This window comes from Polypterus senegalus, chromosome 1 (assembly GCF_016835505.1).
Source record: "Polypterus senegalus isolate Bchr_013 chromosome 1, ASM1683550v1, whole genome shotgun sequence".
Classification (NCBI taxonomy): Eukaryota; Metazoa; Chordata; class Cladistia; order Polypteriformes; family Polypteridae; genus Polypterus; species Polypterus senegalus.
This window is the reverse complement of record NC_053154.1, coordinates 145,795,775-145,823,243: the sequence shown is the minus strand read 5'-3', so window position 1 is coordinate 145,823,243 and position 27,469 is coordinate 145,795,775. Positions and strand designations below refer to the sequence as shown.

Below are 27,469 nucleotides of genomic sequence, written 5' to 3'. Positions count from 1 at the left end.
AAGTGTGGTAAGCAGAAAAAACATCTCCAAATACACAGCATGTTGAACTTTGAGGCGGATGAGCTGCAACAGCAGAAGATCACATCGGGTTCCACTTCTGTCAGCCAAGAACAGAAAGCTGAGGCTACAGTGTGCGCAGAGTTACCAAAACTGGATAGTTGAAGACTGGATAAATGTGGCCTGGTCTAATGAATCTTCAGTTCTATTGAGGCATATAGATGGTAGAGTCAGAATTTGAAATCAACAGCATGAATTCATGCACCCAACCTGCCTTGTGTCAGGAGCACAGGCTGGTGGTGGTGGAGGTGGTGTGATGTTTTCTAGGGACACTTTAGGCCTGTTAATACCAATTGCTAGAATACCATGACCTATTTGAGCATTATTGCTGATTATGTGCAGGCCACCATTTATCCATTTGCTAATGGCTACTTTCAGCATAATAATGCACCATGTCACAATGCAAAGTTTGTCTCAAACTGATTTCAAGGAACATGACAATGATTTCAGTGTCCTTCAGTGGCCTTCACTGTCATAGGACCTGAATCCAATAGAACACCTTTGGTAGAATGTGAAATCTCTAAAAATTGTGTAATACAGTCATCTCAACATGGGCCACAATCTCATAGAAATATTTCCCACATCTTGTGGAATCCACACCATGAAGAGCTGAGGTTGTTTTAATAAAAAATGGAGGCCCTAGACAGTATTAATATAGAGTTCCTAGTACATATTATTTTTAGTTACATGGACAAATGAATTTAAGTATAAAAGCGTCTTTTTTTGTAAAATAAATTGCTGATTCTAAATTGGCCCTGTATAAGTGAATGTGTATTAGAACGAGTGTTCTCAGAAGTAGAATTGCTCCCTGTCCCAGTCTGGCTTCCAACATTACATTATTTCTGCAACAACATCCCTAAATTTGATAAGTGGGTGGAAGCATCAATGAATAGCTCTGCCTTTTTGAAAAACAAATTAATACCATTACCTCGTTCCTGTTATTTTCTGTTATCTCACAGATAGTAACCCCGTGGAATAAATGAATCAATTCCAGTTGTTCTTTTTCATGTTACCTAGTGGGGGTCCTCTAGTAAAGTACATTTATTTAAGTTTTTATAGTAACAAAAATAACTGTTAAGTTTTCCTCAATAGCTCCGAGCACACACAATGAAAATACCTGTACATGTGCTAAGATCCACACTGCCTGCTAGCATAGTAACTTGTGCTTCTTTGTCACAAATGTTATGAACTCGTTTCTGATTTGTTACTGGCATCACTAAACACACCCCAGGCAGTCTTTTACTATCTATTTACTGAACCCACTTAATCCATAAATATTGGGGCATAAAGAGCTGGGGCCTATCCAAAGGCAGCAAGAGCCCACTGTAGACAAGGGGACAGTCTGCTAATATAATATGTATCAGATCAAACGAGCAAAACTGTCACAATGCATAGCAATACTTGTGGAAGCCCATGCTCTCACTTACTTTCAATTTCTAGTATAACTATATTTCACAATAGGTATGAAGATCATTTTTGCTTTGTGCACTAGAAATGCAAAATAAACAGATAAATAGTGCAACCATTATTTCATAATTATACCATGCAATCAGCTGCATCTCCCTCTCAATTGTCAAGTGAGGTTTCCCTTCAAGCACACCAGAAACTCTTAAGAAGGAACCCAGAAAGCCCTTGTTCTCCTTCTGTGCCAAAAAGTATAGGGTTGCTAAAACTAAATATCACCCACTAATGTTCTTTTAAAGCAGATGGACGGGGAAAATATATTCACATTGAGACTACAGCCCTACTCAACCATTCAATTTCAGTGCTTCTTCCATTGCCCACTTAATTAGTGTGGATCAGCTGTGAATGTCTTCATTAAGTACACAAGTTTTGTGAGGGACTTGTTCAAATAAGAACAGTCCTTGGGGTCTTCAAGACTCTATTTTCATATGTATGTATTAAATTAATTAGCAACTCTAATGGGCTTTGTAAAATGTGAGTTTGCATGGATGAACCCTGTAGTTAGGATATAGCGGGTTGGATAATGGATGGATGGATGGAACCCTGCAGTAAACTGGCATTCTTCCCGGAGCTAATTTAATGCAAAATGTTTTTTAAGGCAACATTAGTGCTTTGCCATTAATAAACTTTGTGCCATGTAAGATAGATATTAGCGGCCAACAGTTTGTTGTGCACAAAATCCCCATCTAGAGTTTATTTCAATATAGTGCAGATTTGGCACATTGACACCCTTATTTCCAAATTCCTGAGTTGGAACAAAGCTTGTGATGAACTTCCTAATCACAGCCTAGTGATGGCAATGCCCCAATATGCTATGTAAGTACTTCAGACGTTGCACAATACCAGTGTCTTTTAGAATATTTCAGATGAACCATTTCCTCTGGACAATATACTCCTCATGAGTATTTTAACATAGCGGGAAACAGAGCAGCACATGGGAGTGCTGACAGCAATGCAGCATTCTCTCCACTGTTCAGCCAGGATAGGCTCCAGCTCCCCAAGACTGAGAACTTTATAAGCAAGTTGTAAAAAGGATGTGAAATCAAATTATACATTTTAACATATTATTGTATATGATGGCACCACGGAGTAGTGACATGTTGCATGTTAGTCGAATGTTGCAATAGGAATTTCACTGTACTCTGTGTACAGTTCAGATATATCAAGTAATTGTCACAGATTGGCTTTTGTTTTTAATTTTTTGCAGTTCCTTCTTGGTCTCTAAAAATATTTGTGTTACTACTAGCATTTTTATTATTTTTTGAAAGCTTTCCTACAATGATTTTTATAAGCTATATACATCTACAATATTTTGGGATTTCGAACCCAAAACCCTAATGTTTTGATTTTGCTGCAGTGCCATCATTGTTTTACTTTGGGCATTTCCCAAGAAATGTTGACATACATTTTGTAACGAAAAAAGAGCACTTACAGTGTTAAAGTGTCAGGGATCCCAGGGTAACCCACAGGGCAAAGGTATTGATTTTTAAAATGTTGTGAAATACCTGTGTCTCTCTTTTTATACTGAGTGATCAGGACGGGCATGGTCAGCAGTTGCCTGGAGTTGTCGCCAGTTTCCTGTTCTTCTGTGCTATAAAGTCGAGCAGAGATTTGGCCAATGGTGTTGTCATCTCTCCCTCATGACCCCCTTGTGCCTTCCAATAAACCTCAGGCTCATGTATATGATACGGGCTAAGTGATGGTTCAATGAAAGCATAACTAAAGATTATTCCCAAAAGTAAATACATTTTATGTTTCAAATATCAGGTCTCCTTTATGTAGTTGCACAACTTCATTTGCCTTTACATGCTACTCCCTGAAAATTCATCACATCCTCTTTTACATCACAAGGTTTTTGCAAGCAGCTTGAAAACAATCTAAATGAATTTCTGAGTCTTAACCGGGGGTTAGTAGATGATTCTAGAGTAGTGTGGGAGGGAGTTAAAGGATTTATCTGGGATTTCAGTATTGCATTCTTATCTCACCAGTCTTATGTTAAACATCAAGCATTCATTGACTTTGAATCCTGACTTTCAGTTTTAGAACGAATGTGCTCTCCTGTTGATCAATAAGAATCCCAAACTACTGCTTGTTTAAGCTGGAACTGAAGTCAGTGCTCTGTTGATTCTGAGTGCAAAGTTTCTGATACTCTACACTAGGGCTCGTAATTATACATTGGGTGTCAAGTCCAGTAATTTGTTTGCACGAAGGCTTAGAAAGTGTGACACATTTGGTATAATCTCTTCTATTAAGTCTAAATCAGGTTTATCCTCTAGTGATTCTCAAACTATTAATAGAGAATTCCATTATTATTTTAGAGATTTGTTTTCTGATGTCACAGACTTTGTTATTTCAAGAATACTAATTAAAAAGGGCACTGCTGGCTTGGCATCCCATCCATTTCACCAGTGTCCAGAAATGTTATGTCAGCCTCCATTAATCCCAATTACTAACTGCTTTTGGTACCCAAGGTAGACATTTCTGCATCAATTAATGCAATAGCTTCTTTTAATTAACGCTGCATATTTAATGAAATCAATGCTTCTAGCTGTTCCCGGACCAGCATTCCCCTGTCCTTTCAATCCAGTGATTAAAATAAATGTAGCCACCCACTTTAATTTAATGAGCTCCGTAATTCCAGGTTCTCCCTTTTCCAGTTTCTGGTCAGGTGTTACATCTCTTATTTCCATCTCTTATTTTCCTATTTTGTATGGAGTGGCAAAAGATACAATCTTATACATACAGCGTTAATTTGAAATGGGTTTGATTGGAGCCCAAGTTGTTTACAATATTTGGCATCACGTGAAGAAACCTATTAGTGCAGCAGTGAAATTACATACTTGCACCCCTGTTTTTCCATAATATGCTCTTAATATTAGTGGCTATCCATGAATTTATGCTGTTTTGCAGGCTATATGAATTAGTGAACTTGATGACCTATTTAGTGATGCTGGGCTCCAGTTGTTCCAGTCTTTCTAGTCTAATTTTTCATTCCTTCCTTATCCTTTTTCTTTTATTGAAAAATCCATTAATTGTTAAGACCATGCATTAACTCTGTTTCCTCTACTTTGCCTGTTCATCCTCTTGACTCCTTATTTTGCTCTTTTTCCCTCTTTAAGCACCCAGTCTTTAGCCTCTATACTGTTTTGTGTAGCTCAACTTATAAACCTCTTTCCTTAATTTCAGTGTGGCTCAGAGACGTCTCTTGTTCCTATACTTCCCCTGCAAGGGAGATCATATTTTGTTATGTAAGAGGTGGTGAGGTTGTCGTCAGGAAATGCATTCTGTCACAGAGAAATAATTGGTTGGTGGAAGCTATTCTGATTGCAGTGAGCACAAAGCACTATCCTTCACTGGACATGGCACCAGTCTGTGGCAGGGCACATTCACTCATAGAAGAGCATAAAAGGATCAGCAGTTCACCTAACATGCAATGCTTTGGAATATTTGGGGGAATGTGGAGTACACAAGGAAAATTCAGAGAAAACTCCAAACTGAAAAGGACTCTGATGTGACCTAGGAGACAGGAGTACTAATACCTGCACCACCTCTAGGTTACCCATATCTTCCTGTATTGTATTTCTGTCACATGTTGTAGTTCTTAGTTCTGTAGTAAACCCTGTATTTGTACAGTAGGATTCTTGTGAAGTTCCCATTTTCATGCTGGCTACTAAAAGAATCTGACAACTCTCCATAAAGAATACTGGAAGTCAATGAAACAAAAAAATGTGTTTTGAAGAAGTTTAGGTCAGGTGTCTTCAGTTTATTCTAAATTATTAAAGAAGTAAGCTCGCCTACACCTCAGTCAACTGAACTTCACAAAAGATAGCAGAATATCTCAAAAAAGGCAAAAAGAAACACAAACTAGCAGATGAAGCACGTCCTTTTTACATCCCAAAGCTAGTTAATAAAACAGAGCCCAAGAAGGGTGCTGTTGAAATAACAGTGATGGGGATTATCTTTAGATCTGAGATCACGTATTATTTTGACATTTTTCCAGTACAAGCTCAGTCCTTTTAATCAGCTGACCCAAAACAGACATTCATTTATTTTACATTTTTCATCTCAGAGTTGTGTTATTTAAAATCATTTGCTTAGGGAGGCATGTCAGTATGGTAGACAGTCAATGGAAAAGTCTTTTAAAACATTTCAATGTTGTTAAATATTTTAAAAAAAGACAATTCCATCTTTAGTTCTATTGTCACAAATAACCCACATACATTATTTATAGAACTGAGGTTGCAGAAAAAATACATGCCTTTTTTTTTACAAATTATTTAAAAATATTACATGAAAATAAATACCATAAAATTTAGCTGTAGTACTAGGGTGTTGTACAGTGTTAGCCATTATGAATGTAGTGAGAAGTCAAGTAAAATGACACCTTTTATTGGCTAACTAAAAAAGATTACAATATGCAAGGGGCAACTCAGGCCCCTTCTTCAGGCAAAATAAAATCATGAAGAAGAAGGAGCCTGAGTTGCCCCTTGCATATTGCAATCTTTTTAGTTAGCAAATTAAAGGTGTCATTTTACTTGACTTCTCATAATATTTATCTTTAATTTTCAAAAATACTTTTATTTCAGACCAAATATCGGTTTTTGTATAGTGTCCTAAATGAGTTGCGACCCGGGTTCGCTTCCCGGGTCCTCCCTGCGTGGAGTTTGCATGTTCTCCCTGTGTCTGCGTGGGTTTCCCCCAGGTGCTCCGGTTTCCTCCCACGTTCCAAAGACATGCAGGTTAGGTGCATTGGCAATTATAAATTGTCCCTAGTGTGTGCTTAGTGTTTGTGCACGCCCTGCGGTGGGCTGGTGCCCTGCCCAGGGTTTGTTTCCTGCCTTGCGCCCTGTGTTGGCTGGGATTGGCTCCAGCATACCCCTGTGACCCTGTAGTTAGGATATAGTGGGTTGGATAATGGATGGATGGATGAATTGCATGGGTGAGAAGAATGGATGAATAATACGAACTTGTCTTTGAAGACACAAAAAACAGAAGTGCTGTCTATTCAGGGCAATGATACAAATCACAACAATATTCTGTCACTCTTTAACTCGGCAGGTCTAAACATTAGTTTTACTAAATCAGCCTACAATTTTGGTGTTACCTGAGTTTAAATTTAGGCTTCACAATATTGAAAAATTAAGACAGTGTTAGGAATAATTCCTTACATATTTTCACACCAGTTGTTCTTCAAATTGTATTCTCCAGCACTTCTTTAGGGAGTTTTTTAGAGCCCCTGAATTTATTTCTGACATTTATTTTTTGCCATTCTATTCCATTTGCAAATTATTTTTTGGCCCATCTTAGTTGGCGTTTTGTTTTGTGATTATTTGCTGTGATTTTGGGTTCCCTTTGCTAGGAAACAGTATGGTTGCTGTGGGCATGTCCTCAAAGGCCATGACACAGGTATTATGACACAATGGATTAAATGTTCTTCTGGGATAATCCTTCCCTGTCTGAGCTACAGATAAAAAAACATTGTTCACTTGCTTGCTAAAACCTTTGTGCTTCATTCTTTTGTGTATCGACCTTTCACTTTTGTTGTTGACTTAGAATTTTGTTCTTCTTTCTTGATTTTATTTGTTTTTTCTCCTGGTTTTGACCCATTTCTGCTTTCACATCCTTCTTCTGGTTAATCCTAAATCTTGTTTGCTCAGCAGATATAACAGACATGTTCTAAATCTAGAGGATACTGAGAAAATAATTCACAAATTAGTTCTAGTAAGATTGACTACTGCAATGCATCTTTCTTTGGCTGTTCTATTCATTGGTTTGGTAGCCTTCAGTTCATTCAAAATACTGCTGCAAGAATCATTTCAAGAACTAAAAAGTATAACCACATAACTCCTTTTCCAAAGTCCTTACACTGGCTTTCTTGCTTTGTTCTTTGGCATTATTTTGTGATTCTGTTGTGTACATTTTCTGGTCTTTGGACTGTTTAAATATGATTCTTTGGCTTTAGATGTTTGCTGTTTTATTTCTGACATGAATTTGAATTTTGCTTTGGATTGTTTGTTCTTGGATTGCCCCTTTTTTGCTTTTATCTTAGGTTTTGATTTCTTTGTATTTTTTTTGGAAGTTTGTTAATTTGGGAAATATAGTTTTTGGACAGTCTTTATTTGATGTAATAATCAAATTAATCATTTAGTTTTTTGTCTGTTTTAGGCTTTTGTATATTTTTACCCCACCTATTTTTGGCATAAATCCTAATAAAATACATTTTGCTAAAACAAAACTGTCAAGTCTCTTGTGGTAAAAAAAATTAGGTAGCAGACAGAAAAGGTTTTGGGGACGGCCACCCCATATACTGAAAAATCAGCAAAAGAAAAGAAACACGTCTTTACAGAAGCAGAAGTCACAAATGAACTGACTAACAGGTTGAGGCTGTGTTATAAATATGGTGGATAAGAGGAAGAGGTGGTGTAAGGGCAGCTAGAATAGGAACTGATGTAGCTGGATTGAGTACCGGAACGTATGGCATCAATGTTTGCAGGAAGTGATGTCAACAGTGGGTAGACTGATAGTGATGTCATAGGGAGGCAGGGTCTTTGGCTGAACTGCAGAAGAACAAGAAGAGAGAGGATCAGGTGAGAGCACCAGCCCCTGGTCTGGTTGACAAATAATACTATTTGAACCTATAAATTGTCCCCATGTGCTCATGTGTGACATTAAGAACAAAGACCCAAATTAGGACTAATAAATATGATACTAGATGTCAATACCCAGAATTTGTTGAATTTAATTTGAGTTTCAGAAAAAAATATGCTTTTAAGACTTAAAGAAATTGTTAGAATCCTAATACATTTTTTATGTAATAGATAGATAGATAGATAGATAGATAGATACTTTATAGATAGATCCCAAGGGGGGAAATTCACATAATCCAGCAGCAGTATACTGATACAAAAAAATATATATATATTAAATTAAATAGAAATAAAAATAAAAATGCATGTAAAAGTAGACAATAACTTTTAAGTAATGTTAGCATTTACTCCCCCAGGTGGAATTGAAGAGTCACATAGTGTGGGGGAGGAACGATCTCCTCATTCTGTCAGTGGAGCAGGACAGTGACAAAAGTCTGTCACTGAAGCTACTCCTCTGTCTGGAGATGACACTGTTCAGTGGATGCAGTGAATTCTCCATGATTGACAGGAGTTTGCTTAGTGCCCGTCGCTCTGCTACAGATGTTAAACTGTCCAACTTTACTCCTACAATACAGCCTGCCTTCTTAACAAGTTTGTCCAGGCGTGAGGCGTCTTTCATCTTTATTCTGCCACCCCAGCACACCACCGCGTAGAAGAGGGCAGTCGCCACAACCGTCTAGTAGAACATCTGCAGCATCTTATTGCAAATGTTGAAGGACACCAATCTTCTAAGAAAGTATAGTCGGCTCTGATCTTTCTTACACAGAGCATCAGTATTGGCAGTCCAGTCTAATTTATCATCCAGCTGCACTCCCAGGTATTTATAGGTCTGCACCCTCTGCACACAGTCTCCTTTGATGATCACAGGGTCCATGAGGGGCCTGGGCCTCCTAAAATCCTACACCAGCTCCTTGGTCTTGCTGGTGTTAAGGTGTAAGTGGTTTGAGTCTCACCATTTAACAAAGTCTTTGATTAGCTTCCTGTACTCCTGCTCCTGCCCACTCCTGATGCAGCCCACAATAGCAGTGTCATCAGCAAACTTTTGCACGTGGCAGGACTCCGAGTTGTATTGGAAGTCCGATGTATATAGGCTGAACAGGACTGGAGAAAGTACAGTCCCCTGCGGCGCTCCTGTGTTGCTGACCACAATGTCAGACCTGCAGTTCCCAAGACGCACATATTGAGGTCTGTCTGTAAGATAGACCACAATCCATGCCACCAGGTGTGAGTCTACTCCCATCTCAGTCAGCTTGTCTCTAATACTAATCTAATACTTAATGTCAGTAAATTGCTGGTGCTTTGTCTTTGAGTGCAACACAACAAAGTATTTCTAATTGTAATTATTCAGTTAATGGTATTTGTCAATGAGTTCTTTATCGTTTAATTATTCTATTTTGTATTTGTTATCCTCTGACTTAAATCTAGAATCAAGGCAACAGGGCCCCTAATTACGAAGGCATGTAGCCTTGTGGGCCTGAACCCAGCACCCTTCTTAAAGATCTTTTCAATCCTGTTCTTAAGGTATGCGCTCATAGTTGTTGGCTTCCCTTTACTAAGTTGATATAATGTAAAAGCTTAAATTATTGTTAAAATTTAGGCTTTAGGTATGGAGACTCCCTCCTTTTGAAACTTCATCAGCCTGATATTAGATCCATATTACTTCATATTAAATATAACTGTTTACAGATTTTTTGTGACTACTAATTTAAAAAGAATATATTCGTTTTTTCAGTCAAAATGAAAGTCATTTCTGCTCTTACCACCAAGTCATGATGAGGTCATACTCCTACTTGGCATCAGATGCTCACTAGTTTTTCAGCACTCTCCGAGCTATAACTTTAGCTCTATTTATTAAATACTCTTAAATGAATGATTGTAAAAAAATGTCAAAAACAGCATAGTTAGTTTAAATGGACTACAAGTGTAAGTTTTATTTTTTAAGTGTAGATCAAAAATTGAATCGAATAATTGTTATCTTAATAATAGTTCCAATATAACAGATGTCCATACCTTTTAAGAAGGATCAGTTGAAGTGTTTTTCAAAATCTTTTAATTTATGCTGGAAACAAGTTGTGATTTAGCACTAATCTACAGATTATAAAGTAAAAATATTAATTAATTTTAAAAGTTAAAAGAAATTCGAAATTAAAACACTTTTGCTTTTTGCCTTTGTATTTCAATTTTTCTTTTAGTTTCTCTGTATTGATTTTGAAGTAAATGGTTGTATCTGTGGCTTTATTACTTGATTGAGTAGCATGCCATTGTAATGGTGTGCTTTTTGAAAAAAAAAATTAAATCCAGTTAAAAAAAATTAAATTTGTGGCCAGGTGGTCTGAAATGTATACTCTTTTTATGACAGAATTTGGTTTAGGCTTTATAACATCTTCTGTCTGAATGTTGCGTGAGTTTCTTCTTGAAAACGGATTTTCCATTGAATTCAACGTTCAAGTCATGCTGTTAGAATAATTAGTGGCATCTGTGTATGTGCGGGCATGGCCTCTCTTAGCTCTGGGTGTGATTTGGTCTTGCCATCAGATATCCTTATTGTGACCATCTTATAGTTAGAGGCATTTTTAACAAAATTTTATGTTAATACTTTGAATATAGATAATATATTAGACAATGTTTGACTAATTAAAGACAACAACCAGCCAAGTACTGTTAAAAAGAATGGGAAAGGGGTCTGTCAACATGCTGCTTCTGATAAAGACAATTTACAAAATAAAACAAATCAAGTCCACCACTTTTCTACAACAAGAAAAGACATTTCCATCAATTGATCCTTCTACATTTCAAACTCACATTTTTCATTACAGACTTGTGTGTAGACAGAGATTATCCCAGCATAAAGCACTTTTAGGAAAGGGGTTTAGGGTTACCGTTAGTTCATGAGTTTGTTTTTTTTATTGTTGTAATAAACTTTGGAAGACTAGCATAATATTTTAAAAGCACTATTGCATAGCTGCAGCAACAATCAAGTAAATCAAAGAATAGTGAAACAACCTTCCTTCTTATGATAAATCTTTTGATCAATCAAAATTAATTCACTGCTATTTAATTTTTATCTAGTTTTATTTTTTCAATACCTTTGCAGTGCTTAAGGCATTATACGCATTATTAATATATAAATGCAAGTTAAGTGATGAGTTTTCTTACACAATGAGTCATGTGCATTAAGCCAGCAACTTTATGGGTTCATTTTCAAAGACTCAGTGCCTGTCTGCAACTGGTTGTTATTCTTCAGATATGGTCTCATCTTTCACACTACTTGAATAAGCACTTTAGGCATTAATTCTTTACTTGCACTCAGCCATGACAAGCTTGGCCATCTTGACGTCCTTATTTCAAATTAATGAGGTTGCCAAAAATATCTTTTATGAGGTGTTAATGTTGAATATACCAAAATAGGGAAGCAATTTCTCATATGATGATCTTATTATTATTTTGTGTAGCTGAAACCAACTACTGCTGTCCATCTTCCCTGGTGCAGGCATTCGTCCATTGTCCAAGTTACATTCACATCTAAATCCACATGCACCCTTACTGGACCAAATGAGAATGGCAAATTGACATCAAAGAAAATCACTGCCAAAAACCTCACAATGACATGAGAAGAACATGCCAACTCCACCTAAAGAATGTACAGGCTTATATGGGAGCTCTGTTTCTTACAGCTTTACACATCCCACCATTATGCCACTTGGGAATATTTTATGAAAAAAATCACAATTTTTGAGCTTTGTTGTAACACATCACTGATTATGAACGAATCTCCTGCTTCAACAGGCTGCCTTTCAACCTTTTCTGTCATTTGCTCCTGGGCTTTTCTGACACACAATCCCATCCCCCTGACTGTTCCCATAAATTATTTTCCATGCTAATCTCTTATCTGGAAAGCCAGGCTTTACAGTGGCAAATTAAAATTTAGAACAATAAGGTTTAATTTTTCAGGTAATCATCTTTATTTGTTTTTCTGGAATGGAAAATGGAGAGACGTTTGATGAGCTCATAAAAAGGTGTCTTCCAGCCATTAAGCAATAATCCAGTGAAGCGTCTAAAACATGGAAAGCATACAAATAAGGTCAGATGGCAATTTTAATAAAATTCATTTTTCATAGAAAGAATGTGGTGCTATCAAGTAAAGATAAATCATCCGGCACTATAATTGTTGTATCTGATGGAGAATACATGAAATGAATTAATAGCTAGAGAAGAAAATCTAAATATCGCAAATACATCACACAGCTCAAACTTTTTGAAAAGGGCTTCTGCGTAGAATGAAAATCCATGGCGTGAAAAACAGAGTGGTGTGTGCTTGGAAAAATAAAATGTCTCATGAATTTCTAAGTGTTCTCTTCCTTCATAGGGCTGCTCTGACAGATGCGCGTTTTCTCAGTTAGCAGACGAAGTGGCTGTACTTTTGTATATTCCTTCAGATTTGTGAACAGGAAGAGTTAGAACTGAGTAGAAAGAGGAGGGTTGTGTGTCGTCTGAGCATCTGCACCATGTTCAGAGCCAGAGAGAGAATGATGTGACTGTTTTTTGGGATTGTGTCATTCAAGATGTTAACACTAGACTAGACCTGCTTTGATGGACTTATGCATACGTGTATGGAAAGTGGGCAATATAACATACAGGGCAGAGCAAGTAGCCTCCACATTGGTCAGGCTGTGTTAGTAGGGCTTGCCTATAAATTGTGAGATGCCTGAACTTAGCAAGTTGACCTATCTGTATTAATGATAAAGATGTCTAAGTATGTTTTTGTTAAATTGCTCACTGGGGGGCTGGTGAGGAATGATGATTACTGTTGTCCTTATAGTGTACATTTGTACTGACATCTTATACAGTAGGTTTCACCAAATCAAATTCCATGCTGTTATGACAATAAGGCAAAATAAAACAAATTATTTTTTTTCAGTACTGTTTTGCTTGATTTCTACAGTATCATTAATAAATCAGGCACAGTAATACCAGATAAACTGAATCATATAAGATATTTAGTCAAACTGTTTGCATTTATTTATGACCTAATGCTATATGTGATAGAGTATGTTTTCCATACAGAAACAATCCAGCATAGAAACGAAATGTGTTGGATTTGCACAACAAATAGAAAACAATAGTCGGTCTTTACAGGTATACACAGAATCTTCTGGAGCGGTCAATGGCCATCATCCCAGTAGCCACAGCTGCATGTTAAAAAATCCTGCATGGCACACTGGTCCAAATCAGGGCTCAGTCACGAAGATTCCTACTGTAAGGTTGAAGAATGAATCTGAAACACTTGTCTTTGGGTTGAAACTGGAGTGTGTGCAGAAACAACCACGGACACACAGGGAGAGCACTTGAAGACAAGCCACTGCAACTGTCCACCTAGGGACCATTTAATAGTGAAAATATATCTATTAATTGTATGTGCATAGAAAGCAGTAATGCTTTTATATTAGCCAATATTGCTTATTTCATAACTAAACAGTTGTTTATAAATATATGTATACAGAAAAATCATTACTGTATACAATACAAGCAAATCAATAATGCTCTTTGTATGGACAACAAGTAGAAAGCAGCGGTGATGATATATAAACAGTGCCCATATATATTTAAATGCATAATTTTAGTGTATGCACGGAAAGAGCATGTGCCAAAACTACAATGTCCATGCAAGTTGCAAACTACCACTATAGAATGCTGAAGCAAACTATGCAAGAAAAGCCATATCTGATATTTCTTTCTAGGTTTGCTGTTCTTGGCTGGATTATTCCTTCAAGCATGTATTTCTCTGACTGACATCCACCTGAGTTTAAAATATGGAGGAAAAAAAACGTCACTTGCATGAAATATCTGACAAAAGGTCACGCATGTCAGAGGTGCCATTTGGTGCTTGACTGATTTGCAGCATCACTCCACTACTTGCTGTGTTTTCACTCTAGGTAGTCAAATCTTTCGCTACTTGAATTTATGAAAGTGTTAGTAACTCAATCAATAATTCATCTTTACAGTGAATATCTGACAGTTAAAGTGACTATAATGCTAATGTACAGTATAATCTGAAAAAAATTAATATTAGTTCAAAGAATTGTACATTTTTAAACTTTTTTATAAAGTAAGTAATTTATCCAAAGGCCACGGCACCCTACGCAATTTTTGTGTCTGCAATTTTTGAGTTGCAGACTTCATCTACATAACCTAAGCGATTTAGAGGCAATCTCAGTCCACTTGCTTGACCATCAGTCACATAGTGTGACACACCTAGCGACTCAGATGGAGTTTGTCTTGCACTGTATGGATGGGCTGTGTTTTAATGAGAGCTGCCAGCCAATGAGTGCTCATTTGGAAGTACAATGCAGATAATATAGTGAGAAAGAATAAGGAAGTGTTTTGGACCTCTTGAACAAAAAAGAGAAACTCATCTGTCTAATGTGTTGTGTTCTACATACCACAACATAATGGGAAAAAGAAAAACAGGGCCATAATTTTAGGTGAACTTTATTTACCTGTTAACCCTTTGTACAGTTAAATAAAGGGGCGAACTTGTGATACTTTGGAAATGTGAAACTGAAGTGGAAAGTCATCATGTAGGCATATAATTTGTCATCCCCAGAGATTTCTAGTTTTATGAGGTGACGTCCTCAGTCAATGAGCTGAGCAACCCCAGTTATCAAATTTGACATTCCCTCTGACCAAAGTCTTGTAATATGACAACGGCTTATGGTTTGTATGCTCTCCCCTTGTTTCCAGGTACCTCTTAAAATATAATGACATGCAGTTTAAATTTAATGGTGACCCTAAATTAAATTAATCCATTTTCTGCACATATAATTTAGAACATTAGAACACTCTAGACGAGAACAGGCCATTCAGCCCAACAAAGCTTGCCAGTCCTATCCACTTATTTCTTCCAAAAAAACATCAAGTCGAGTTTTGAAAGTCCCTAACGTCTTACTGTCTACCACACTACTTGGTAGCTTATTCCAAGTGTCTATCGTTCTTTGTGTAAAGAAAAACTTCCTAATGTTTGTGCAAAATTTACCCTTAACAAGTTTTCAACTGTGTCCCGTGTTCTTGATGAACTCATTTTAAAATAACAGTCTCGATCCACTGTACTAATTCCCTTCATAATTTTAAACACTTCAATCATGTCACCTCTTAATCTTCTTTTGCTTAAACTGTAAAGGCTCAGCTCTTTTAATCTTTCCTCATAATTCAACCCCTGTAGCCCTGGAATCAGCCTAGTTGCTCTTCTCTGGACCTTATCTAGTGCTGCTATGTCCTTTTGTAGCCTGGAGACCAAAACTGCACACAGTACTCAAGATGAGGCCTCACCAGTGCATTATAAAGGTTGAGCATAACCTCCTTGGACTTGTACTCCACAGATCGTGCTATATAACCTAACATTCTGTTAGCCTTCTTAATGGCTTCTGAACACTGTGAAGTCGATAGCTTAGAGTCCACTATGACTCCTAAATCCTTCTCATAAGGTGTACTCTCGATTTTCCGACCGCCCATTGTGTATTCAAACCTAACATTTTTACTTCCTATGTGTAATACTTTACATTTACTGACATTAAATTTCATCTGCCACAAATCTGCCCAAGCCTGTATGCTATCCAAGTCCTTCTGTAATGATATAAGGATTCCAAATTATCTGCTAATCCACCTATCTTGGTATCATCTGCAAACTTAACCAGCTTGTTACTTATATTCCTATCTAAATCATTTATATATATTAAAAATAGCAGCGGCCCTAGCACTGACCCCTGTGGAACACCACTCTTAACATCGGCCAGTTCTGATGAGGTTCCTCACACCATCACCCTCTGCTTCCTGTGTCTGAGCCAATTCTGCACCCATCTAAAAACATCACCCTGAACTCCCATTTCTTTTAATTTGATGCCCAACCTCTCATGTGGCACCTTATCAAATGCTTTCTGAAAGTCCAGATAAATAATATCATAAGCTCCACTTTGATTGTATCCTTTTGTTGCCTCCTCATAGAATTCCAACATGTTAGTAAAACACGACCTCCCTCTTCTGAACCCATGCTGACTGTTCAGAATAACTCCTGTCCTTGTCATGTGTTGCTCAATCTTATCCTTAATAATTCCTTCCATTAATTTTCCTGTGATGTTAAGCTTACTGGCTTATAGTTGCTTGGACCTGCCCTGTCACCTTTTTATATAATGGGATGATATTTGCCATTTTCCAGTCCTTCAGAATCTCTCAGTACTCAGTGACTTCCTAAAAATATGTGTCAAGGGTTTATATATGTACTCACTAGCCTCCTTAAAAACACGAGGATAAATATTATCTGGTCCTGGTGATTTGTTTGATTTCATCTTATTTAATCTGAGCAGCACTTCTCCCTCTACAATTTCCAAATCCCTCAGTACCTCCTTAGTAGTCGTGTTTACCTCTGGGAGGTTATCCACTTGCTCACTTGTAAACACCTCAGAAAATGTAAGTTTAGGGCATTTGCTATTTCATTGTCTGTATCTTTTAATTCCCTTTACTATTCCTGATGAACTTGACCTCCTCCTTAACTGTTCTTTTACTACTAAAATACTGAAAGAATCTCTTGGGGTCTTCTTTCGCCTTATCTGCTATATTCCTCTCCAACTGTCTTTTAGCCTCTCTGATATCCTTCTTAATGGTTGCCCTCATGTTCTCATACGCTCTACGATTCACTTTGCAGTCATTAGTCTTATATGCCTTATACAGCAGTTTTTTCCTTTGCAACTTCTTTTTTAAATCTTTATTAATCCACCGTGGAGTTTTTTTTTTATTAATTCCAGATTTAGGTATGTATCTGTCCTGCATTACATGTAAAACATTTTAAACCTGTTCCACTGCTCCTCGACTGTCTCCACATTTAAAAGCTTATCCCAGTCTATCCTACTTAGACTTTGTTGCATCTGCTCAAAATTAGCCCTACCAAAGTTCAACTTAACAATTTTAGTCTTTGCATCTGCACTCTTACAAAATACTGAGAATTGTATTATATTATGGTCACTTGACCCTAGTGGTTCAATCACCTCTACACCCTCAATTCTATCCTGATTATTACAGAATACTAAATCCAGACAGGCTTCACCCCATGTTGGTGCTTTAACATGCTGTGTTAAAAAACAGTCACTGATTACTTCTAAAAACTCCTGCTCTTGTGCTCCTCCATCTGCAAGGTTATCCCAGTTAATTTTTGGATAATTAAAGTCCCCCATTACTATAATATCCCCCTGTAAACTTGCCTTTTTGATATTACTAAAAAGATGTGTGTTGAAATTACTGTCTGAATTGGGTGGTCTATAACACACTCCTAAAATAAGACCTCTGTGGTCTTTGGCCGGCTTGTCATCCTGGCCAATACCCCCAGGCCACCAGATGGAGCCCTCCCTGTAGCATGGAGGTGCCCCGAAGACCAGCAGGGAATCATGCACAATGGAATTTTCATCCACAGCCCTGCTAGATACCACAGAGGCCGCTAGAGGGAGCTGCAGGGAGGAGCAAAGAGTCATATGTGCCCTATAACCCGGAAGTGCGTCATAGGCAAAGCGACAGCAGAAGTGATGTACTTCTGGGATGAAGAAAAGGGCTTTTTATCTGACCCGGAAGTGGTAAGGATCACATGAACTAGGGATTGGAACACTTCCGGGTCAGGGAATATAAAAGGATTGTGGGATCTCCCAGACGGCGAGCTGAACTTGGTGGAAGGGTGGCAACACGTCTGGGAGTGGTGGATTGTGTTTATTGTATTTGTGATTGGTTATTTGATGAGTGGAGAGGAGGGTGCTTTGTGCACTGTTGCATATGAATAAAGTCATCCTTTGGACTTTTATCTGGTGTCTGGCGTTTTGGACAAGGGTTTAAGGGAGCAATACTGCCCCCTATCTGTCACACCTCTTTCCCTAATATTTTCCAGGTGAAGCCACATGTCCTCACTAAGATGGGGCTCATCATTCAACTGAAGAGGTCTTACATTTAAATCCTGTTTGGCATAAACAGCAACCCCACCTCCTTTTCTGTTCTCTTTATCCTTCCTAAAAAATATGTATCCCTCTATGTTACACTCATCCCCATCTTTGTTATTTAGCCTGGTTTCCATTATTGCTATAATATCATAATTATGCTCAGCTACATACAACTCCAAATCACTTACCTTATTTTTGATACTTCTAGCATTAAAGCAAGCTTTTTTTAATATGTTACTCCTTCTACATTTAAATGTTTGCTTAGAATTTACATTACTATGCATTTTTATTTCCACACCGTTGTTTGTTCTTTCATGTATTGATCTAAACCTGGCCTGTCCTAAACTCCCTGCCCCCCCATTCCCTAGTTTAAACAATCCTCAACTTGCCTACACATACGCCTCCCCAATACATGGTGCCCCTCCAGTTCAGATGTAACCCGTCACGGCGGAACAGTTCCCATCTGTTCCAAAAGGAGTCCCATTCCAAAAGTTGTTACTTAACGCTTGTTATAGAACGCTATAGTGTCACAGCCACAAAATATAAGATAAGTGGCACAAATTGGCTTTTCATATTCATCCACCCTCATCATTGTCTTTAGTGGCTATAACCTGCATGTTTTTAATAAGCGGGAGGAAATTTGAGAAACCTCCAATGCACAAAGGAGGAACATGCCACCTCCATGTAAACAGTGCCTGGGCCAGGATCTACCGTAAAATGAGCCTCTAGGGGCTAGGGAGTACTAATCTGTACTAATGATCCACATTTTCTCACCATGTATGAGGTTTTCTTTGGGTGCTATTGTTTTTATTCTTCATTCCCAAATATGTATGTGGTAGGTTAAATGTTGACTCCATAACTGATCCTGGGGCAGCTGTGTCCATAAGTGGGCTCGGTGATGAACTTGCAGTGTAAGCTCCTGCCTTGCCCCTTAGGTTGACTGGCACTATATACTGGGATAGTGGCAGGCAGGAAATGCTGCAGCTCCTGGTGTTCCTGATTTAGATTAAGAAGAATGCAGTTATATTATGTTGTATTATGTAATTTTAACCTTTAGTGACTGTTACAACCGTAAAGAATGGATAGCTCTGATATGCAGTAACAACTTTTTAAAAGATGCTGTATGGATAGCATTATTATGCACAGAAGCATGCCCTGTCTTGTTTTCTTCCTCTTATTATATATTTAGCTTCATATTGGATGTGTGCAATGAAACTGACCTCGCGGGACAAATTACATCAATGCAAAAGAATATAATTAACATTCTCAGTAGCAGTTCATGAAGTTCACAATAAAACAAAAAGATTTAACCCCAAAACCTTTCAATGTAAATGACAGATCCTTTAATCGATTACAGTCATGTCATTGTCATTTTCGCAAATAGATCTTCAGCAGTAAATAACAGCATATTTATATAACTGAACCCGTAGAATCAGAGGGATTGTCAGTTTTCCAAATGTGAGCTGATAAATATGGTAATGAGCTCATATCAGCGTTAGGCCAGGCGTCATTAACAAGTGGAATAGATACAGTTTTATCAATAGGCAGGCGATTCATTATTTTTTGGTCTGCTTAAGCTTAGCTGTCTGTTTGTATCAACCAGAGGAAGCCTTTTTCTGACAGAAGGACATGGATTTCTGACGCATTGTGTATTTTGCCCTGATAGGCTGTAAAAGGCATGCAATGTAAGCTGTTTAATGCAAATGGGACATAAAAGAGATTTTATGAAGGGCAGTATAAGAAAAAGAAACGGAATGCTTTGTAGTACTGTCAGTCAACGCTTACCATACTAAGCACCCCAAATCATTTAATTGGTATTTATATTTATAGCATCACTTTCATCGTGGTTGACACCTGGAATGGTGGGAGAGCTATGTCCTGTTAGGAAGTGTGTATAGGTTCTGTTGTTGCCCAGATATTATTTTGGTATTTTATTTTATTATTTGTTTTTTTTTATTTTATGTTATTATTATGTTATTTCATAGCACCCAGATCATAGACACATAGGCGTGCTAAGGTTTCTCTTACAATCATGGTGTCTAAATCTAATTATGGTTTAATTATGTTTTCCTTGCAAAGAATTCTATTATCAAATATCTGAATATGTGAAATGTTTCAGTCAAATGTAAAATTGACTTTTTACTGCATATTTGTACATGACAGGGACGCATATCTAAATTCCTGTTTTGTAGGAGTATGAGGCTGCCATTCAGCATCTTGTCTTACTGTCCGTGACAGGTCCACCACTCCTGTACAAACGCAAATCAATTAGAGCTCTTGTTCACTGGTGTTTACCCAGTCTTTAGTTATCCCTTCACATGTGGCATGTCCTACTTTAGCATTAGGTTGTCTTTCAGCAGATGTACCCAATTCCCTTTTAGCACCTACTTACTGTACATACAGTACTCAAGCACTAATGCTGTTCTACAAGTACACACTGGACAGTTGTCACAGCCTGTTCAGCCCCTTCCCCTTGCATGCTTGCACTTTCTTACCTTCTTCCTTTCTGTTTTCACCTGTGCCTTGTCTAAAACAAATGACACCTTGTTACAGAAACTTTCTTTTCTCAATTACTCTTAAAATATCTTAGCTTTTGAAGATGTTCTTCACAGACTTGTGAAAAGCATCTCACAGTCTGCTTTTTACATATACTGTATAATGGTCATATTCATTTTGCATAGAATACTCCAAGCCCCAGTCTGAGCCAGTCATGGGCTTCAAGCACTTTGTTCTCAACCTAGTTTGTCAAATATCTCTCCAAGTCTCTGCTTCACAATTGAAATGCCTTCAAGCACCTTTTGTTAATGTCCCATTTGACTGCTGACTATTCCTACTTGTAATATACTTTGGAATCTTGGTAAATCTTCACCCCCAATGTGCAACACCATTGTTCTGTCAGCAAATATTTGAGATAAATTTTGATACGCTACATCTCTTAATGGGCGGCACGGTGGCGCAGTGGTAGCGCTGCTGCCTCGCAGTTAGGAGACCTGGGTTCGCTTCCCGGGTCCTCCCTGCGTGGAGTTTGCATGTTCTCCCCGTGTCTGCATGGGTTTCCTCCAGGCGCTCCGGTTTCCTCCCACAATCCAAAGACATGCAGGTTAGGTGGATTGGCAATTCTAAATTGGCATGGGTGTGTTTGTGTGTGTCCTGCAGTGGGTTGGCACCCTGCCCAGGATTGGTTCCTGCCTTGTGCCCTGTTGTTATATACTGATTAGTACACAAGAAGTCTTCAAATCCTTCTTTATTATAGAAAAGCCTCTCCCATACAATCTCCTTCCGGAAACTCTCTTCATCCCTCTTCCAGTTCTATTTATATATATATTTGTACAGTGCCCCCTACTGCCCAAATTAAATAACATTGATACCACAACATAACATCTCCCCCTTTCTTAAATATCTAACTTCCCCGTCCAAAACTTGCCGTTAACAAACGGAAATAACACAACAAAAGAAAACGACAGACTAATCTGTTTGTCTTGCGTTACGATCCCGTCTCATAGTCTTTTAACCACACAGGACGGCGGCATAGGCGGCCCTTCAAGGTGGATTTCCCATTTCCTTCAGGGACCAACAAAGCAGGTGGTTTCACTGTTGGAATCGGAGGCGGAAAACTCTCAAAGAATGAATCCCCGTGTGACTCAAGCGGAGAAGTAGGAGGCGTACCAGATGATTGATCAGCGGCTGGCGTGTCATTTGCCGAATCTGCATTTGGTGCGCAAGGGGACAACCGTGCTGCATTCCATACTTTACCATCTCTAAGCACGTAGCTGCTTTCTCCAATTTTGTCAAGTACAGGCGTTGGATTACTGTAATGTGGCAATCCTTTGGACACACGGGTAGGCATTTTTACTCGCACTGTGTCTCCCTTGGCCAGTAACGGAACACGAGCTCCTCTTCTATCATCCGTGTATTCCTTCATTTCAGTCTGTTTAGCAGCAACTCGTTGTCTTATACTTGCATCGTCTAGTCCAACAAATGTTGACAAAGGCAATACGTTCAGTTTGGTACGCATCTTGCGTCCATGAAGCAGTTCAAAGGGCGAAATACCCGTTGTTGCGTGTGGCGTAGCTCTAAAAATGTGAAGGAATTCCGTAATGGATGATTTCCAGGGCTTACGCTGCAAATGAAGCGTCTGTACCGTTTCCTTGAGCACTCGATTAAACCTTTCAATTGCTCCATTAGCCTGAGGGTGATAATTTGCAGATCTAGTGTGCTGAATGTCCCTCTCCTGTAGGAATGTGGTCAGCATTGAGGATGTGAACTGAGGACCATTATCAGATACCAAGCATTGAGGGTTGCCATGGCGACTGAAAATAGATATTAAAAAAACAACTACAGCTGAAGCAGTAATTTGGGACGTAAAACCAACTTCAGGCCATTTTGAATAATAGTCAATTAGTGTGAAGGCAAAGCGACAGTCTGCAGGTGCGATTTCAAACGGCCCTACCACATCAATGGCAACTTTCTGCCATGGCCCGTCTGGCCAAGGTACGGGTTGTAACGGCGCAGCACACACCTTTGCGGTCTTATCATTGGATTGGCAAGGCTGACAGGACTTGATTGCTGTCGTGACAAGATCATCCATTTTCGGCCACCAGTACAGGTCGCGAAGCCTCTGTTTTGTGCGGACAATTCCTTGATGACCCTCGTGTGCTAGGTCCACAATTACCTGTCGCAATTTAACCGGCACAACTAATCGATCTGATCCTCTGAATACAAAATCATCTTTAACAGACAGTTCGTGCCGTATGCGAAAGTACGGTAAGAGCTCATTTGGTACAAGTGAAATATTTGCAGGCCATCCAGAATGAATGCGATCCCGTACGGCACTCAGTTCTGGGCATGATGCAGAAGCAGCTTCGAATTCTGCATGGCTTACTGCCTTCACGAGCGTGGACAGAAGGGCAACATATTCCGCTTGAATTCAGATGGCACATTTGGAGCAGTTATAGGGAGTCGAGATAGGCAGTCCGCAGTCGAATTTTGCGCTCCCGGGCGGTACAACACGTCATAATTAAAGCAAAGGAGACGTGCCGACCATCGGGCAATACGCAAACCAGCTCTCCCCATACCTTTCGTAGTAAGAAGTGTTGTGAGGGCCTGGTGATCTGTTTTCAAAGTGAAACGGTGTCCCCACAAATACGTACGCCACTTTTCAACTGCCCAAACGCACGCTAAGGCTTCCTTTTCCACTGTAGAATACTTCCTCTCGGCCTGAGAAAGTGTACGAGAAGCAAAAGCAATGGTGTGCTCTGTTCCATCAGCATGCATTTGTGTAAATACTGCACCCAGCCCGTAGTCTGAAGCGTCAGTTGCTATAGTTGAAGGCAAAGCAGGATCAAAAATTGCCAGAGCTGGACTCGTCAGAATTAATTCCTTGACCCTATGGAAGCTACGCTGTGCGTCCTCTGTGAAGTCAAAGTTGGATTGCCCACGTAAGCAAGCACGCATAGGTTCTACTATCGTGGCGTAATGCGGTATAAACTTTGCATACCATGATGTTAGCCCTAAAAATGAACGTACAGCTGAAGCATCTGTGGGAAGAGGTGCGTTAAGGAAAGCATCTACATGCTCTGTGTCAGGCGAAATACCCTCCGCAGAAATGACATGCCCCAAAAAACGAAGGGAGGTCTGCTTGAAATGACATTTGTCCTTGTTTAATTGTAGCCCGGCCTTCTCCAAGCATTCTAAAACAGCTGAGAGGTGACGATCATGTTCAGCAGCCGTGGATCCATATATAATAATATCATCAAGGTAATTCTGGACACCTGGAAGATGACGGAGAAGTGTTGACAGTAACTTTTGAAACGCGGCTGGAGCGGACGCCAACCCAAAGGGAAAACGGCAAAAGCGGAACAAGCCATCGTGTGTTATAAATGCAGTCAGGTCCCTACTCTCCTCGTGTAAGAACACTTGATGGTACGCGTTTGCAAGATCTATAGTGGAGAAGACAGTAGCACCTCGTAATTGAGACAACAGTTCCTCAATATGTGGCAGCGAAAAGAATCAACAATAACTGCCTTATTAGGCTCACGAAGGTCCACACATAAGCGTATGCCACCAGTTTTCTTTTGTGTGACTACTATTGGTGATACCCATGGAGAAGCATCCACGGACTCAATAATTCCTGCATCTAGCAAGTGGCGCAGTTCAGCAGAAACAGCAGTCCGTACTGATATTGGCAAGCGCCTTAATCTCTGCTGCACCGGCGAAACCTCTGGCCGGATTCTTACCTTATGTACAAACCCCTTTGCACATCCTAGGCCTTTGAATGGAGTGGAAGACAACTGTAGCACTGGGGCTGGTGGGGTAAGTACTGTATTACCTTCGATCTGCAATTTCAAAGATGTAACTAAGTCCATGCCTAGTAAAGGGGCACCGGTTTGCACGATGAAGAAAGTAGCCGGTACCGTGACAGCTCCATATGAAACTCGTGCTTGGAGGCATCCTATAACCGGTAGTTCAGCTTTGGAATAACAGAGCAGGCGTACGGGAGGTGCAGATAATTTACAAGTACCAAAATACCGGTTACATAACCCGCTGGGTAAAATGGATACAGATGAGCCCGTGTCTACGAGGAGACGCACCGAATACGGTTTAGAAGCGTTTGCTTGAATTATAACACAACATGAAATTTTTCCAGGCCGGTTTGTACCATCATTCACACACAAAATGGTAGTTTCTGGAACCTCAATACCTCGAACTCGGTCTTGTGTAGGAGAGCGACATACACGAGAAAATGTCCAGATTTACCGCAGCTTCTGCACGTAGCCGACGCAGCCGGACACTGTGGAGCATTTGCGAGATGTGCTTTGGATCCACAGCGGAAACACGACCGATTCTTATTGGATTTAATAGGAGTGCCAAAACTAGGTTGTACGCGGGCCTGACCATCGCGGCGTCGTGTAGATAGCATCGTGCTTTGAACTGCATCGACTGAAGCTGGAGAAGAGGCCGTCAGGATCCCTGCTTGATTTTTAGCAGCTTCAATTTGCGAAGCGAGCATCACCGCTTTTTCCAGAGTGAGGTCATGTTCAAATAATAACTTCTCGCGGACACGTGGACAGGCTGCCTTTTCTACCAACTGGTCCAGTAACATTTCATCAGTTTTATCTTTAAAATCACAGGTAGATACAAGATCTCGTGACGCAGAAATATACTGAGCCACAGTTTCGTCATGTCGTTGGGCTCTACTACGAAATTTATGGCGTTCAACAACCACATTGCACTTGGGCAGAAAATGCGCCTTCAACGCCGCTACAGCCTCTGCGTATGTGTTACCTGTATTTGGTAATGTATAGAAAAGTCTGTGTCCTTCAGTGCCCAAACAGTGCAGAAGCAAAGCTCGTTTCCTGGCTTCCGTTCAGTTGTCTCCATCTGCCCCAATAACAAGTAAATAATTTTCAAATATTTTCATCCACGTATCAAACGGAAGCGTGGGCTCTCCTGGACAGGGAAGAAAAGCAGCTGGTAGTGGAACAGTAGAAGCGTCCATCATTGCTTAGAACTCTGCTCATCGCCAATTTTGTTATATACTGATTAGTACACAAGAAGTCTTCAAATCCTTCTTTATTATAGAAAAGCCTCTCCCATACAATCTCCTTCCGGAAACTCTCTTCATCCCTCTTCCAGTTCTATTTATATATATATTTGTACAGTGCCCCCTACTGCCCAAATTAAATAACATTGATACCACAACATAACACCTGTGTTGGCTGGGATTGGCTCCAGCAGACCCCCGTGACCCTGTATTCGGATTCAGCGGGTTAGAAAATGGATGGATGGATGGACATCTCTTAATTAACTGGAAGAATCCTCATCTAACTATTATTTTACAATAGCAGTTTATTATATTGCAGTATTTCAGATTGGGAAAATGCAAATGTATTCATTGAGAAAGTCCTCCAAAACTCTGTAATGTTTGGTAAACCTTTATGAACACTGTGCAACACATCTTAAACTACGTGTTGATTGTACTCAAGAGTTCTTAGCCCCCTAGCTGTCTTTCTGAACTGTAGTGTCCCTCGCATTAACGTTTCTTCATTTACATTTTTTTCTTCCTATTATTTTTGGTTAGGACCTGAATGGCATCATAGAAGATGTTGCTAAACTCAATCCATCAGGCTTCCTCCAGTTAAACTGAATCCCTTCCTCAAGGACACCAGTGGAAATTAAGAGAAATGCATTTAGAACTTGAGCCAAAAAGCCACTCTTCACACAAAGAGTCATGGGAAACCAAAATAAGCTATTGAGTCAAATAGTTTATTTAGAAGCTGTGATGTATGGCAAGTTTCTGGGTGAGATATTAATACAACTCATCTATTATCTCCCCAAATGAGCTTGATGAACTTAATGATCTCCTGTCATCTGCCAAACTTCTTATGTTCTTATGTAAATAGGGCTGGACCAAAATGTTCTTCTTCACTAAAATATACAATACAATTACAATATAGGATGCAATCTCTTGAATTGTGTAACACGTTAAAATGTTTTTCTGAAACATAATGAAAGGTTTTTATCTTTTTTTTCAGGTCTGCTTTGTGAATCTGGACAGTGACTATGAAGATTTTAGTCATGGGGACATCACAAAGGTAAGCAATGTGCCCAGATTTACTGGTTCAGTGGTGATTAATGAAATGTTTCACCATTGGAGAAGGAGCAGAAGCTGATGTGCCAGCTGAGCAGATGAGGATCATTTTGAGTATGCAAATATCTGGCGAGTACTTCTGCTCGGCGGTACTAAAGTGCAGTGAAGTGCGTGTGTTTTCATTTTTTAATTAGTCCATTGAGGCTGCTAGACTGAGCCCGTGTCCGGTGTTATCGAGATTTCAGTGTCTCTCCAAACTGCTGCATTATTTTGTGTGAAGAGGCAGATATTTTGTGTTATTTTTCCTATTGTTTAAATGTGTGTGTCTATGCCCATCCCCATTCATTTTGATACTGCTATTTGAGAAAATAGACGCTAACATAAGCATGTTGGATGATGGATGGATGGTCAATGGAATGCTTTTTGGTGTAGCACATAAATTATGTCAACACTGAGTGCACCTGTGGATATATACTTTGCACATACAGTATATAAGATGGCTTAATGGTTAGATCTGCTGCCTGAAGGATCATTTCCTGGGTTAAAATCCTGTGGATGTTATCTGCATGGAGTTTGCACAGCCTTCATGAGTGGGCTTCTTCTGGGTATTCCAGTTTTTCTCCCACATCTCCATGTGTGTGTTAAGTCACTAGGTAGTTTTGTGTTGGTCCAGTTTGGGTGGGAATGCGTCCGTGAACCCCATGGACTGGAGCTGCTGCTGGGATAGGTGCCAGCCAACCAAC

The 27,469-nt window shown here is 39.3% G+C and overlaps 1 protein-coding gene across 6 annotated transcripts in view; it reads left to right on the top strand.

Moving 5' to 3' along the window:
- LOC120533188 (SPHK1 interactor, AKAP domain containing) overlaps positions 1 to 27,469 on the top strand; it is a 483,572-nt gene that overhangs the window by 400,511 nt on the left and 55,592 nt on the right. For all 6 annotated transcript variants that reach the window (XM_039759957.1, XM_039759966.1, XM_039759940.1 and 3 more), the window contains one exon: positions 26,671 to 26,730. In XM_039759957.1, coding sequence (XP_039615891.1) covers positions 26,671 to 26,730 — 60 coding nt within the window. The remainder of the gene's footprint in view (positions 1 to 26,670; positions 26,731 to 27,469) is intronic.